This window comes from Carlito syrichta, unplaced genomic scaffold (genome assembly GCF_000164805.1).
Source record: "Carlito syrichta isolate Samal-C Ts95f unplaced genomic scaffold, Tarsius_syrichta-2.0.1 Scaffold313474, whole genome shotgun sequence".
NCBI lineage: Eukaryota > Metazoa > Chordata > Mammalia > Primates > Tarsiidae > Carlito > Carlito syrichta.
Genome location: NW_007257570.1, coordinates 386,192 through 403,221, shown reverse-complemented (window position 1 = coordinate 403,221; position 17,030 = coordinate 386,192). Strand labels below are relative to the sequence as shown.

The 17,030-nt window shown below is 43.1% G+C and overlaps 1 protein-coding gene across 1 annotated transcript in view; it reads left to right on the top strand.

The window, feature by feature from the left end:
- Positions 1-4,078, top strand: part of MIS18A (MIS18 kinetochore protein A) — a 17,213-nt gene extending 13,135 nt beyond the window's left edge. Inside the window, exons 4-5 of the mRNA XM_008070524.2 lie at positions 3,261-3,357; positions 3,924-4,078. Of these exons, the coding sequence (XP_008068715.1) occupies positions 3,261-3,357; positions 3,924-4,004 (178 nt within the window). The 3' untranslated portion in view covers positions 4,005-4,078. The remainder of the gene's footprint in view (positions 1-3,260; positions 3,358-3,923) is intronic.
- The last annotated feature ends 12,952 nt before the right edge of the window (positions 4,079-17,030 follow it).

Sequence of the window (17,030 nt, the reverse complement as noted above, 5' to 3'; positions counted from 1 at the left end):
TGTTGTTGTTTTTTTTTTTTGAGTTGGAGTCTCACTATTGTCACCCAGACTGGAGTGCAGTGGCCGCTCCCAGCCACTGCAGCCTCGACCTGCTGGGCTCCGGCGATCCTTCCGCCTCAGCCTTCCGAGTAGCTGGAATTACAGGTGCGTGCTACCACACCCGGCTAATTTTTTGATTTATTATAGAGATGAGGTCTCACCTGCCCAGGCAGGTCTCGAACCCGTGGGCTCAGGCAGTCCACTCATCTCAGCCTCCCAAAGGCGCGGGATTACAGGCTGAGCCACCGAGCCCGGCTTAATTTTTTGATTTATTGTAGAGATGAGGTCTCGCCAAGTGCCCAGGCGGGTCTCGAACCCGCAAGCTCAGGCAATCCACTCACCTCAGCCTCCCAAAACGTGGGATTACAGACTGAGCCACTGAGCCTGGCTAATAGGATTTTTAAAAAGCAGTTGTTTGGATCATTATATATTGTCCATCCTTCCCCCTGCCCCCAAGTTTTTAGCCTCCTAGAATGTCATGAAGAAATAGAAATTGCAAAATGGTTAGGAAAGAAGTCCTTTTAGTGTTCTGGAAAAGTAGAAATACAAAGTCCATCTATTTTCTGTACTAAAGAATTATTTTGAGAAATGCGAGGAAATGCCTTTACTCTCCAAGATTTCTAAAAATTTTTAGTAAGTGTTAGGAAACAGTGGGAATTAGGGCTGACAAAAAATATTGGTTAAAGAATTTCAGATATCTTAATGTTCTTCCAGTGCATTGCCCTTTTAAAATAGACAGCACATTGACCCTAATGCATTGTCACTTATCCTGGAGTAGATGTAACTCGGGACACTTTAAAGGTACCTAAGAAACTTTATATATCAGGAAAGGAGAACAATTTAAGAAGGAAGGAAAGTGTTTACATTTTCATTATTCGATGTATTTTATCACTCCTGTTGAATTTCTTAGATTTTCTTTTTGAAAAATTTTAAACAGTATTCTTTTTTTTTTTTTGAGTTGGAGTCTCATTCTGTCGCCCAGACTGGAGTGCAGTGGCCGCTCCCGGCCACCGCAGCCTCGACCCGCTGGGCTCCGGCGATCCTTCTGCCTCAGCCTTCTGAGTAGCCGGAATTACAGGCGCGTGCTACCACGCCTGGCTAATTTTTTGATTTATTGTAGAGATAAGGTCTCGCCTGCCCAGGTCTCGAACCCGTGGGCTCAGGCAATCCACTCACCTCAGCCTCCCAAAGGTGTGGGATTACAGGCTGAGCCACCAAGCCCAGCTTTAAACAGTATTCTTAACAAGTATTGATTGATTGCTTGCTTGATTGAGTCAGGGTTTCACTCTGTTGCCCAGGCTGGAGTTCAGTGGTACGATCATGGTTCACAGCACCTTCAACCTGCTGGGCTCAGGTGATCCTCCCGCCTCAGCCTCCCAAATAGCTGGGACTACATATAACCTGTGCCACCATCCCCAACTCATTTTTTTTGTTGTTGTTATTATTTTTCTTGCTATTTTGCTTAGGTTGGTCTTATACTCCTGGGCTTAACAATCCTCCTGCCTCGGCCTCCCAAAATGCTGGGATTACAGGTGTGAGCTACTGCACCTGGCCTTAAAACAGTATTCTTTTTACTGTTCCAGTTATTCTTTGATATACTTATTTCTTGATAACTGCAGTTTCACCACCTTTTTGAAAACTAGGCAGAGGTTTAGATCAGAATTTTATAATTTGCAAACTTTTTTCCTAGTCCTTACATAAAAGAATGATGTAATAAGTACTATTCCTTGTTATAAAACATGTAGGTCTGTTTGGAGAGATCATTTATTTTGGTCTTAATGTATAATTAGAAAACTGAGGCTCAAAAAACTGCTTCCTTAATCTCCATGAGAATTTTACCAAGTTTTGTGAAAATTAAGGGAGAATAAGTATAAAAGACGTGAAATCTTGGTCCAGTAGAGTTGGTGTAAAACTTTCAAAAGTGATATTATCTGTATAAAAGAAAAATAAAATATTTTGCCCTAGGATTGTAGTATTGAAGTTATTTTTCCTGAACTGTTGAATTTAGGGTAAAAGTTACCTCTTGTTGGTAGGATTTTAATGCCAAGCAACCCAGTTTTGTTTTAGAAGTGGATGCCCTCTGTAATGTTTGTTTACAGTTTTATAATTACTCAGTGCCATTTAATTTTTCCACCTCACCTCTTTGTTCCTAAATAGGCTATTAATTGCCTTCTGAATGTTTTGCCTACCATGCTGTTTTTTAAGACTATAACCCATAGGGTTTCCAAGGGAAGACTGTACTTATTTGACCCGTGACATATCAAAGTTGCTACATGTGATAAAAAACTTCTGCTACAGAAATGCAAATGAATCCAGTTTTCTTCTGAGAAATACTGGCATCTTCTCCCTTGCTGTTTAGACTTCTTTGGTTACTAGCACTGGGCCTATTTTCCTCCCATTGCCAGGCGTTTTTCTGCTAGTTAATCTTTTTCTAAATTACAGCGAGTCAAACAAAACATAACTTGGGGGATAGCTGTTGAAATTGCCTACATCTGTGTAACCAAGAGTTTACTCCACAAAAGATTATTTATTTTTTGACTTGAACAACAAAAATGTGTTGTCTCACAGTGTTGGAGGCTGGAAGTCTGAGCCCATTGTGTCAGCAGAGTTTGTTTCTTCTGTGACTTCCCTCCTTGGCTTGCAGATGGATGTCTTCTCCCTGTGTCTTTATATGGTCTTTTTTTGGTCCAGATTGTTATTCATTAAAAGTCAAATTTGAAAGTGTACGTTTCCAAAAAGTTATATAAAGCAAGGAAGTAATGTCTTCTTCAGGGTTAATGACTTCTTTAGGATTGTTAAACTTGCCCTTAGGACTTTGAACTATGAGTAATAATGTTTTGCCAGCCAACTTATAAAGAGAAAGTTTATGAAATACTTAAAATATTACAATATTAATATGTAGAAATATCTGGACAAAGCTGATTGGAAGAAAGACATGATTTTATATAGTATAGCTTCTAGGTTATTGTGAATAAGATACGAGTTCTGCCTGTCTACTTGGTACTAATATATAGTGTAATATACTTAGAGTTTTAATATTATTAACTGACATAAATGTGGTATTTGTTTTCTTTTCATATTTGAACTTTCTGTTTGAAATGAGGTCTCACTATTTTGGCCAGGCTAACCTTGAACTCCTGGGCTCTCCCTCCTGAGAATCTGGGGCCACAGGTGTGTGTCACCACACCCAGCTTGTATTTTAACTTTGTACTGTACTTTAGTTATATTTTAGGGTCCTCTGAAAAGCAAATTGTGTCAGAAGACAAAGAGCTTTTTAATCTTGAAAGCAGAGTTGAAATAGAAAAGTCTCTAAAACAGGTAATTTTATTCTGTATGTTTTATATCTTTGTATAAACAACTTGTTAGTGAACAAGTGCTTCTCCACAAATGATAATTCTCATGATGTCATCTGTTTTGATCTTAGTGCTTTCAGAGTAAAACATGCTTATTTTATTTCAGTTATTGTAAAGTTGACTTGGGGGGAAACAAACTACAAATTAAGTTAAAGCTTGATCAAGATAATAATATGGAAGAGACTTCGTGGCAAAATCAAAAGTCTATCTATTAACACTGTTAAGCTAGACACATAGTTTTGATTTAAATCAGTATTTCATTTGATTCAGTTCTTATGGTATAAACAGCCTAATTGTTAAATGTTACCATTTTCTCATGGCCAGATAGGTGAGTTGATGATAAGCTAACAGAATTTTGTCTTCTTTAATAAAATTTAGTTTATGCCTCTATGTAGTTTTGTTGAACACATGCTCAGTATCTATTATGTGTAATGTATGACATATTCAAAATTGCATTCACAAGGTATATTTTACCCATGTATAATTTTTAATCATATTCATATGTTTCTTTATATTTTTTCAATTCAATAGATGGATGATGTCTTGCAAGCATTACAAATGAAGCTGTGGGAAGTTGAATCAAAATTATCTTTTACTGGTTGCAAAAGCTGAACTCTATTCTGTGTTCCCTATTCTCCCCCTCCCACTCTTCCCCTTATTTGTTAAAGGGAGAATTGTAGGAATTCTTTCACAGCTATATTTTATGGTAAACAAGTGATTGAAAGCCATTTTATGATACTTACTATAATGGAGATTTAGGAGTTTTTATTTTGAGAAGAAACTAGGACGATTTTCTTAACTTTCTCCTGTATCAAATTCATTATTCTTTTTTTCTGTTTTTTAAAAACTTTATTTTTCCTTTAATACTTGGAACAATATTTACTATAAATGATGAGAAAATTCTAGAGGTTTTTCCACCCACAGTGTGGTTGAGTCTTCTCTGAGAATGAATGCATAAAGCTCCTGGGGAAACTGCTCAGTTGAAGTATTTGTTAGAACTACTTGAAAACTTGCACAAGAGTAGAATGGCTTGTATATAGTAGGATTCCACTCTTTTATCCTGTTTATTTACTACTATATGCTTTAAACATCTAGAAGAATACTTATTGAAGGGTAGTCATCACTGAGTGAGGGTGAGAGTCTAGAGAATTTTTGGTTTTTCGTTTTTCTGTAATATAAGACTTTTATAATGAGCATGTATTATTTTTATAATCAATAAGAGAATAAAGATGAAAACAAAGTACTTTAAGATTGATGTTTACAGATTGAATTGTGGTATTTAAGATGAGAAATCCTGGTGCCATGAAATCCACACATTACTGAGCATGGCACACTGGTAAGCCTGCTCAGGAATATACAGGTAACCCTGAATTTCCCCAGGCCCCTTTTTGTTTCTGGGCATACATGAGGTCACATAACAGTATTCAGTGTGTATGAGGAGCCCATTCAGCTTCTGTGCAGAAATCCCTAATTCTGAGAATACTAAGTTATCAGGGCAAAAGGTCCTAAGTCAGACTGACTTGGTCCTTTGTGATTATTAAGTTCTTTTTGATAGATTGTTGACGACCTCTACTAATTAAAAATGAGTGAGCCCTCTGGGTCTCCTTTCTCATAAACTCCCTAGCAGGTAGACTATGGTACTGTGAAAGCAAGTGTCAACACTCGCTATCTAGCCTCAGTAAGCTTGATGGAGTCCCAGGTGTCTGTCCTCTTAGGTGCTTTGGTGGTATCTTGTGTGAAAATTCATTCAGAACATATGTGAGAGCACTTTAACCGCAATATTACCCTAACTCTGTGGCTGTGCAGGTTACAGAACACTCCGTAAGCATCTTTGGACACCATTTGAAAGCCTTGGGTGGTATGGGACCCTAGTCTCTCATACTCTGTTCATACAAGGGCAGGGAGTGCTGCAGCCAATCCACACATCTGAAAACTCCAGGGAAAAGTAATTTCTAATATCCATGTTTCTAATTAAGGTCTAGTTAAGTCCAGGATCCAGTCCTAGCTGCATATCAAGAGATAATGCAGCTTAAGTGCCTTATTGGCCACCTCTAGGCCTTTGATTAGTTTCTGTCCACATTTGTATTCCTGGATCCTTCAGATAGAGAGAACTAACCAGCCCTCAAGTGCAGATGGAGACCAGCACACACACACTTGCATCATGGTTTCCGCTGAAGCATCCAAAGGTCAGTCCCAGGATACCTTTTGTCTAATACGACAGTCCTCACCTTTGGCCTCTGCCTATAGTGTCCCTGAAGCAGAAGCAGTGGCCTCGCCACTGCTGTGGGAGAGGGATCCCTGAGGCTTCCAAACTGCCCACCCCAGGGGTCCAGGTAAGACTGTTTCATCTTGTCTGCACTACATGGGGATGCTTGAAGGAGAGGGCCCCTTGCCCACTGCAGGCCACACCCTCCTGGGACCACCCATTTCCCTGGAGCCTGGTGGCCTGGCTTTTCTGGCTTTGCATGAGGTCTCACCAGAATGTTTTTTGTTGTTATTTTAGAGTTGGGATCTCGCTATGTTTCCCATGCTAGTCTCAAACTCCTGGCCTTAAGCAGTCTTCCCACCTTGACCTCCCAAAGTGGTGGGATTAGGCATGAGCCACTGTGCCCAGCCATTTTTAAAAAAAATTTGCCCTATATATCCACATATTAAAAACTATTTACTACATGAGGCAACACGTTCTTATTTCTGTCCCTTGGGATTGAAAACCCAGTGTGCGGTCATGTCTGGCTAGCAAGCCCTGGTAAAGCACTGTCTGTGAGCAGAAGTGAGGATCTAGAAGCCGGAAGTGCACGTTCCAGCCCAAACCACACAGGACCCTACAGGCTTCAGACGGATTGACCAGAAGTTGTCCTTCATTCATCCCATAATGGGCTCTCTGTGGTTCTCTAGGGAGAAGATATGGAATCTGATAACAGCGCCTGTTGTGCGGCCCTTACAGACTGTCGGAAATAGGTGTTTGTGGAACGTCATCCATGGTTTTCATCTCTGAGTGTGAGCTCTGTTGTTCTCAGCAAATTCTTCAGTTATGATTATAGTTTTTAAGCTAGAGTCCACCCAGGCATCGCTCTGTGTAGCATCGATGCTTGCATGGAGGGTGTCCTACCAGTAGGATGATGCGCGTGGAGCTCAGGGCATTTACAATGGGGAAGACTGGCAGCTGGGCTCGGTGGCTCAGCTTGTAATCCCGTGCCTTGGGAGGCTGAGGTGAGTGGATTGCCTGAGCCCGCGGGTTCGAGACCCACCTGGGCAACTTGGCGAGACCTCGTCTCTACAATAAATCAAAAACTAGCCGGGCATGGGAGCGCGTGCCTATAGTTCTAGCTACTTGGAAGGCTGAGGCGGAAGGATCGCTGGAGCCCAGCAGGACGAGGCAGCGGTGGCTGGGAGCGGCTATGGCACTCCAGTCTGGGTGACAGTGAGACTCCAACTAAAAGTAAAATAAAATAAAATAAAATGGGGAAGACTGGGAAAATGTCTGCTTGCAGAATTGGGTCTTGGTGTTCACTAGGAGCTTCTTGCATGGAGGAGCCCTGAGTGAAGCTTCCCTCAGGTTGTTTCTGAGGGAATGTCTGGGGAAGCAGTGAGGGTCCAGTCCCAGCTGAACTGCTTTATTAACCATGTGATCAGGATGGATCTGTTCATCACATTGAGCCTCTATTTCCTCATCTGTAAAATGAGGCTATGATGACCTGCCTGCCCTGCAGCAAGGATTGTCAAGCTGGATAACGCACGTGGCAGTACTTTGAAAAGAAGAAGCCGAGCCAGGCTCGGTGGCTCAGCCTATAATCCCGCGCCTTTGGGAGGCTGAGGTGAGTGGATTGCCTGAGCCCGTGGGTTCGAGGCCCGCTGGGCAACTTGGTGAGACCTCATCTCTATAATAAATCAAAAAATCAGCCGGGCATGGTAGCGCGTGCCTGTAATTCCGGCTACTCGGAAGGCTGAGGCGGAAGGATCACTGGAGCCCAGCAGGTTGGGCTGCAGTGGCTGGGAATGGCCACTGCACTCCAGTCTGGTCGATAGAGTGAGACTCCAACTCAAAAAAAAAGAAAAGAAAAGAAGAAGCCATCACAAAAACAAACGACATTTAACTTTGTTTAAATAGAGTCGATCTGATTCAGCCTTCTAGCCAGTCTACCCATAAGAGTCTATGGACATGAAGTAATCTGAAATGCTGTGTTTTTTTCTTTCTAAAACATGTAACCTTTACTGGATTTGCTTTTTAAATTATAAATACTGCATAAACATTGCAGAAATTTTGAAAAAAAAAATCCACGCAATCTCACAACTAAAAGATAATTACTATTCACATTTCGGGGTATATCTTTGAATATCATTTTATATGCAAATTTGGGATCACATAGGACACATTGTTTTCACTTAATGTATTTCCTAAATATATTTCTACCTCATTAAATACGAGTTTTAATGACTACCTAGGATGAGACACTATATTTAAAAGCTTGTTTAAACGTGATCATATGATTTGACATTCACACTTTCTAGTATTTATTTAACAACTGAGTTTACTCACCAAATAAAAGATGGACTATGAAAGAAATCTTACACCAGTCACTTCTGTCTAACTCCAGTGATGTGTAGGAACCTACTTTCAAGAGCCATTTAAATTTTTAGGAATATTGTGAGCTGATCATTAAATGGCTGGTAGTTTGAAATTGACCATGTAGGGGTGTTTATACAAGAGAAATCAGCAAAGGCTTTAAAAAAATCAGGGCTTTCTCTCACCCCAGCTGGTTTTCCAGTGTATTTTGACTCTCCTACACTGTTGACCTAAAGTTTTAAAGAAAAGAGAAAATGACTTCTTTAGCACACAAGTCTTGACTCCAGAAGTGTAGGTGAAGAGAGGAATGACTGGAGGCGTAAGCAGCAAGAGGGCATCATCTGCAAGCCAGGAAGTCTTGGGGAAAACCAACCCTTCCAGTACCTTGATCTTGGCCTTCCAGCTTCTAGAACTGTGAAAACAAACTTCTGTTTCTTGAGCCACCCAGTCGATAGTACTTTGTATTGGCAGTCCTAGTAAAATCATACAGTATCTAATGCAAAAAAAAAAAAAAGTCCTAACATCTTTTTGTTTAGTTGTCTAAAATGAGATGCTAGCGCTTCAGGGTATAAGACCTTGGACACTATTCACATTAGCACAAGGCAGGGAGTGACAGTCACACACCGTCAGGAGAGGAAGAGGGGCAGTATGTGACAACACAAAGGGTACCAGGTCCTTAACCAGGGGAAGTGAGGGCCAGTTGGAGGTCCAAACTTCACTGCAATGCAGTCCACCTGTGTGGACCCTTATTTGTACCCCACATCTCTATTTAAAAGAAAGACCTTAGGGATCACAGTCACATTTTTCACCTCTCCTGGAGAAAATGCAAAATACCTGAAAGCAAGTGACTTAAAATTTTATATAAATAGTCCAAGCCGGGCTCGGTGGCTCAGCCTGTAATCCCGCACCTTTGGGAGGCTGAGGTGAGTGGATTGCCTGAGCCCGCAGGTTCGAGACCCGCCTGGGCAGCGAGACCTCATCTCTACAATAAATCAAAAAATCAGCCGGGCATGGTAGCGCATGCCTGTAATTCCGGTTACTCGGAAGGCTGAGGCGGAAGGATCGCCAGAGCCCAGCAGGTCGAGGCTGCGGTGGCCGCGAGCGGCCACTGCACTCCAGTCTGGGCGACAGTGAGACTCCAACTCAAATAAAAATAGTCCATATACACATTTTATATAAATAGTACCTATATATATCTATTTTGTTGCCCCTAAATAAGATAAATAACTGGGCAGTTGCTTGCCTGTGAATAAACAGACACAGTTCGTTTGCAAACACATTTGAACTGAGGGAGGATAATTTATTCTTTGATCTAACCCAGACATATTTTGGGTCGTGATCATGAATTTCTTTAGCTGGGTTCCAACTGCAGGTGCACCCATCACGTAGGCAACCAATCACAGCACTGTGCAGCCAAGGCCAGGCTATGCAACCATAGCTTCTCCAGGATGGGCGCCCTTGTCTAAATCCTGTGACCCACTGGAAGGCAGAGGGAGTGGAGTGAACAGAGGCTGCAGAAGTGCATGCCAGGCCCCCGGGTTTTCTTGGCCCAAATGTGATTTCACATAGAACTGGCCCCATTTCATCCAAGTTGACTCTGTCAACCTCTGCTAATTAGCTTGACAAAATTAAATGAACTCTATACCTTTTTTCCCCTAAACAATTATCACCATGGTTTTTAGATATCCTCTGTCTAATTTTAAGGCAGGTACAAACAAGGTGACCCCTTAGGGATCCTTTAATCTCGTAACTCTAGTGGCGCTGAAAGGAAACGAGAAATGCTCAAAGGAGGGAACAAGACTCTACTAAGTGCCTGTGGGGTGGTAACATCCCCTTCGCATCTCTCCATGTTCACCGTTATCAGGAGTTGAGAGCCTGGAATTCTGGAGCTTTCTTGAGAACAATACACATTTTGAGAAAGTGAGGTGTGTGTTTGTTTGCATCACCTTCTCCAAACCCCAAAGAGGAGTATATAACTATTTTTAAGAGAAATGTTAAGCCTTCCAATGGTTTGTTTTTTGGTTTTGTTTTTTTAGTCAGAGTCTCACTCTGTTGTCCAGGCTGGAGTGCAGTGGCATGATCATGGCTCACTGCAGCCTCAACCTCCTGGGCTCAGGCAATCCTTCCACCTTAGCCTCCTAATAACCGAGACTTCAGGCATGTGCCACCACATCCAGCTAATTTTTAAATTTTTTGTAGAGATGAGATCTCACTGTATTGCCCAGGCTAGTCTCGAACCCCTGGGTTCAAGCAATCCCCCCTCCTCAACCTCCCAAAGAGCTGGGATGACAGGTGTGAGCTACCGCGCCAGCCCACTTTGGCCTTTTGATTGTTCACATCACACATCTTACTGAAACTACTCTCTTGAAGGCCACCAGCGAGTTCCTACAAAGTGCTACTGTCTTCTGAAATCTGTCAAACTTCCAACAATTAAAAATTTTCCCTTCCAAGCCGGGCTCGGTAGCTCAGCCTGTAATCCTGCGCCTTTGGGAGGCTGAGGTGAGTAGATTGCCTGAGCCCGCGGGTTCGAGACCCACCTGGGCAGCGAGACCTCATCTCTACAATAAATCAAAAAATCAGCCGGGCATGGTAGCGCATGCCTGTAATTCCGGCTACTTGGAAGGCTGAGGCAGAAGGATCGCTGGAGCCCAGCAGGTCGAGGCTGCGGTGGCCGGGAGCGGCCACTGCACTCCAGTCTGGGTGACAGAGTGAGACTCCAACTCAAAAAATAAAAAATAAAAAATAATCCTTTCCTTTAAAATTTTCTTCTTGATTGTCCATATTTCTTGGCAAGGTATGACAGAATGTGCAAGGGCCACAACACGACAGGACCTGGGGTTTGCTGTAAATATGTCAGTAAAAGAACCACAGAGCAGAGGGATCTCATGACCCGACTTAAACTTTGTTGATTGTTTATTAATGGGTGGAGTGGGGGTGGGAGTTTCATCATACCTGCACTTTTATGTAGGTTTGAAAATTTTTGTAAAAGCCAAAACAAACACATGTGCTCTCTCATTGGTAGGTGCTAATGGCCTCTGACTTGCCAGTGGCCTTCTGCCGCCCCCGCTGCTGCTTCCCTGGGCACTGCCCTCACGCTTCTCACTCTCTCCAGTCTCTCAGATACTTCCACCCTGCCAGGATTTCGGTGATCATTCCTAAGTCTAGAATTCCCACAACCCTAAACTGTCCCCTCTAGGTCCTGGTCCGGAGTTTCCAACAATCTGCAGACAATCCCCAAAAGTATACTCTTTGTCTCATATCTGCCCCTTTTTTATTTATACAATTCTTACTTGTCCTTCAAGGTCTTGCTTGAATGCCACTTCCTCCAGGAAGCTAGTTTCTCAGCCAGAAGTGATTTCTCCCACTTCATCATTCTTAAATCACTCAGGATGTTCTTCTTATCTCATTACATAGACTTTGTATTCTGGTTTTGTGGGAACTGTTCCTGTAAGACTAGGATTGCGTTTTCCAGAAACCCAACATGTGGGACCTTGTACACTGGAGGCAATTAATAATACTTGCTAAGAGTGAGAGTAGCTTTCATCCTTTGTCTATTTTGTAGACAAAGGTATGATGGTACATGAAAAACTCTGAAAATAATCTAAGCTGAGAAAAATGGTTATACCAAAGTGTTCTAAATTGCTTTTATTATTTCAGAATTGACATATAAGAACTACCCCAAAATACAGTGGTAATGTGAGTTAGAATAAAATGTTAACTGTGTAAATAGGAATTCAAAGGAAAATTACCAAATTGAACTCATTTACATGTGTAATTACCCACCTGTGATCATTCTACTGGCATATTTATTCCACCTTTCTCCTCCCACACCAGGTTAAAAATACTTTGTATTACACATTTTTTTCCTAATAAAATACAATGAGTTCTTAGAATGAGGGTTGGAGGGGTGTAGATACAGCTTCGTGACAATGGGCCTCAGGGCTCAGGGGTGCTGTATGGGTGTGAGAAGCCCAGCAGATACACGTCATAAGCCATGTTCAAACAAGTAAGTCACAGCGGAGCCCTGGAAGTAGATGGCATTGGAAGCAGCAGTGCTTTCAGAGATCAAGAGAGAACCCATGGCTCTCATGACCATGGAATCCATAAGGCCCGGCGATGCCGACCTGAAGGAGTTGCTCCTTCTGACAGAGAGGTTCGGGCAGGCTAGGAAGGTGTCTGGGGGAGGGCTGTCTCTCCTTAGTGCTGGGGGAGACAGGGCCTTGATCTTGAAGATGCAAAAGAAAGGTGGCTTCCCAGGCTTCTCAGTACTTGGTTGTGGGAAGGATTGGTCACCCTCAGGAGGCAGCGGTGAGGCGGGGGAGGCCCTTAAGGGGGCCTGCGGTCCCCAGAGAGTAGAGCCACAGTGGAGTAACCCTGAACCACCCTACATGCAGGAGCCTTTCCTGTGACCCCCGGGGTGGGCGTGGCATGGGGGGAGCTCATCAGAAATGCAGACTCCCAGGCCTCAGTCCCCTGAACCAAACCGGCGCTTCAGAAGGACACCAGGTGGTCCCTGTGAAACTTCGAGTGTACTTAAGGGACAATTCTTTCCAGATTTCTTGAATAAAATGGTTCTTTTGTATGCTCATCCATTCTGGCACAATGACTAGTTTTCTTGAGTACCACAGTCACTGTTTCACTACAATTAAACACCCTGTAAAGTAGGTTAATATTACTCTCAGGTCGTGAGTTGGATTTTTTTTTTCTGAATCAGACCACAAGGGGCCGCATTTCACCACATAAATATTCATCGTGTCCAGCCTGTTCTCAACTGTGGAGGCAAACTGGGCAGCTGTGACAGGTCACCTCATCACAACCTGGAGTTTATACCTCCACTCTTGTAACCAAAATTCCTAATTAATAGTCAAGGCCTCTCCCAGCCCAGTCCAGCCCCCACCACGCTGTTAACAGCTTAGGATTTCTTTACTTTTTTTTGAGTAGGTGTCTCACTCTGTCATCCAGGCTGCAGTGCAGGGGCATGATACCAGCTGGCTGCAGCCTTGGCTTTCTGGGCTCAGGTGATCCTCCCACCTCAGCCTCCTGAGTAACTGGGACTATAGGCGCACGCCACCACACTCAGCTAAATTTTTTTATTTTTGTAGAGACCAGGTCTTGCTATGTTACCCAGGCTGATCTCAAACTCCTGAGCTCAAGCGGTCCTCCTGTCTTGGCCTCCCAAAGTGCTGGGAGTACAGGTGTGAGCCACCGTGCCCAGTCCCAACAGCTTAGATTTTTCAGTATTCGTCTCTAAAATTGTTTACACTTACACTCCCACAGCGTTTCCCCCAAGACACTCAAATTTTACACTGGAAGTTAATTGTGTTTTCTCTTTCAGTCATACTCTATGTTTCCATGACTCAGGTTCATGACTAAATCCCCTCCCCCAATGCTTTCTGAGTCCTGAATGCTGTGTTTGCCAGCTCGGCTTGGAACTGCCAACTGAGAGGTGTCAGGCTTCCTTCCAAATAACTGCATTTCTGATCACCTGGCTAATGTGCCTGACTCATGAGAGACTTCCCAGGAAACTTCCCTTGCTTGTATTCACGTGTAGATTCCTTTGGAAAGATTAAGGAATGGCATTATTTTGTTATGGGACAAGGCATCCAAAGCATAGTATTCAGATGAGAATATTTTCCAAAACTTAAGAATAAATTCAGACAATTACATTTTATGTCAGACTTTCATTCGCTGAAACAGATTTTTTTTATACTCATGCATTAAATTAGTATGTTCAACAGAATGTAGCAGAAGCACAGTGGTAGTTCTTTGAGGTCCCCCCAGCCTGGGAGACCTGGGTCTCACTACCACAGCAGTTTACTTTACTTCCCATCTGCCAGCCTCAGTTTTCACATCTGTATAAACGTACAGAATACTCTGTTAGTTTCCTTTTAAAATTAATCTAAAACAGCAATCAGGCCAGGCACGGTGGCTCACACCTGTAATTCCAGCACTTTGGGAGGATGAGGTGGAAAGATTGCTTGAGCTCAGGATTTCGGGAACAACATAGCAAGACCTCATCTCTACAAAAAAAAAAAACAAAACAACAACCGGGTGTGGTGGTGTGCACTTGTATTCCAAGCTACTCAGGAAGTTGAGGCAAGAGGATAGCCTTAGCCCAGAAAGTCTAGGGTGTGGTGAGTCATGATTGTGCCACTGTATGCCAGCTTGGGTGACGGAGTGAGACTCCAACTCAGAAAATACAAAAAGAATAATAAAAGGAATCAGATATGTGTTAGTATTTTAATTAAGTATTGATTTGAAATGAAAACTTTGATCAATAGCTGATAGAGGTTCGTACAAAGCATCTGTAATCTGATGGACACTGACAATATTCTGCCCTTTAGAGAACCGAGACCACAAAAGAGTCTTAGAATAGAAGAACCACCCACATTTGCTGCTGTTGCCAAATGAGCAATTGTAGGTGGTGGCAGGTGCATGGCTTGAAGACATGCAAGCATCAGCTCATGGAACTCTGTATAGAATTAAAACATGGGCTTGTGAACACTTTATTTAACAGCATCTCCAGCCGCCAACGTCTCATCAAGAATCTTAATTATTATTCACATGCACTGGTGATTTCTTTTGCCATTTCACTCTCATTTCACTGAGTTGTTCTCAGTGAAAAAGATAGAAGTCTTGCTGAAATCATCTCACTGCTTGGGTTCTCCTGTTCCCACCCCTCAGTCACCCTATCCCCTCAGCAGAGGCATGACCAGCCCAAACTTAAGTTAGTCAGCATTGGATGTCAGCCACAGAGCAGGCGAGCCAAGTCGCGTGATGCCAGCTCACTGGGCTGAGTTTCCAAGGCAACGGCTGCTGCGTTTCTCTCCATTCTGAAGGAAAACCTAAGAGAATACAGTCCTGATGTGGCTCTTAAGAGAACCCGGGTAGGGGAAAACAATCTGTGAATGAGGTGGCTTTGACTCTACCCTGCTTCTGTTTCTTTCTCTGTAAGGATAAGTCTTACACATCTTGTCTTCTAGTTCTGAAATGAGGATTTGAATTGAACTGTTTGTGATGTGGTTAAAAGTCTATTAAAAATATACACAGACCCCATCTGAGAAGCACTAGATGACTGTCCAGATTAAAAAGTAATAGGGTGGGGTGAGGTGGTTCACACCCTATAATCCCAGCACTTTGGGAAGCTGAGACAAGAGGACTGCCTGAGCCCAGGGATTTGAGACTAGCCTAGGTGACAGTATAGCAAGACTTTGTCACTACAGGAAAAAAAATAAAAAAAGTAATAGAGTCAGAATTTTCAAAGGAGAAACAAATAATTTTTGTCACTAAACACAAAAGATTAGGATGAACCAAGACGCAGAGGTAGAAAAAAGGGCCAGGGATAGTTCCCACCTAGAACAGCTCTGATCTTCAGGGTTTTTCTCATCGTTATTAGGACAATAAGATTTATTGTCCAAACCAGGGCACCCGAGAGAGTGAAAGGGGGACCTACTGATAATTAAGCCAGGATGACAGGTGTAAACTGTCCCAGAAAAACCAGCACATGTATCACCCTACCTTGTGTTGCTCCCACTAAGGGCTCTTTTGAACAAAGGCTTCTCCAGCTAAGGGAATGTGACAGCCACAGGCCCCAGTGGCAGAGGATTATTCCAGTCATCTGTTAAGGTTCAGTCAGGTGGGAATGGACTAGAGGGATGAAGAGAGATGGGTAGGTCTGAACAGCGGCTCAGGGAAATTGACAGGAAATCATTCAGAAATGAACAAAAGAAACTTTGAGGCAATGGCTGACTCTAAGAGACCATTTTGACTGGCCGGGGCAGTGATTTTGCTACTGTGATTTGTACAGTGATTCTGTTTTAGTTTGAGCAGAAATACATAAAGTTTCTGGGGAAAGCAATCCCAACATAATGGACGTGAAAAAATGTTTTTTGTTTGTTTGTTTGTTTTTTGAGTTGGAGTTCACTCTGTCACCCAGACTGGAGTGCAGCAGCTGCTCCCGGCCACCGCAGCCTCGACCTGCTGGGCTCCAGCAATCCTTCCGCCTCAGCCTTCCAAGTAGCCGGAACTACAGGCATGCGCTACCGCGCCCGGCTGAGTTTTTGATTTATTGTAGAGATGAGGTCTCACCAAGTTGCCCAGGCGGGTCTCGAACCCGCGGGCTCAGGCAATCCACTCACCTCAGCCTCCCAAGGCGCGGGATTACAGGCTGAGCCGCCGAGCCTGGCTCATAAGTAACTTCTAATGGCATTTTAGTATGTATCTTTCCAGACTATTTCCTATGCATTTTATTTTATTTTTTATTGTTTGTTTGAATCAGGATCTCATTCTGTTACCAAGGCTGGAGTGCAGTGGTGTAATCACAGATCTCTGCAGCCTCAAACTCCTGGATTCAAGTGATCCTCCCACTTCAGCCTCCAAAGTAGCTAGGACTTCAGGCATGTGCTACCACGCCTGGTTATTTTTTCGTCTTTTGTAGAGAGGACTTGCTATGATGCCCAGGGTGGTCTCAAACTCCTGGGTTCAAGCAATTCTTCCACCTCAGTTTCTCAAAATGCTGCGATGACAGACATAAGCCGTGGAGCGTGACCTCCCTATGTGTTATTATATCATGAACAGTTTGCATTGTCAATAAAAATACACTCACAACTTTGTTTTAATAACTGATATTTTATAGTATTGAATAGTTCATTTGCTCAAACTCTTGGCATTAGGTGTAAGGTTTTTTCAAGACTTTTTGTAGTATACGCAAGGTAGTACTGAGCACCTTCTGGTGAAATCTTTGTGCCCATATAGTGATTGAGATCTGGATTGTGTGCACTTGGTGAGACAACTGTGATCTGTTAAGTATGGGTCCTACTCACTATTTGATTATGGAGTGAACACACAATAAGAATGAGAGAGGAGACACAGGTTCAGTTTCAGCCCAGACACACAAGTCAAGCATGTCCCTTAACTTCTCTATGACCTAGCTTTCTTTCTTCCTTTTTTTGGAGACAGGGTCCCCCTCTGTCACCCAGGTTGGAGTGCTGTGGTGCAATCAGAGCTCTGCAGCTTCAAACTCCTGAGTTCAAGGGATCTCCTGCCTCGGCCTCCCAAAGTGCTGGAATTATAGG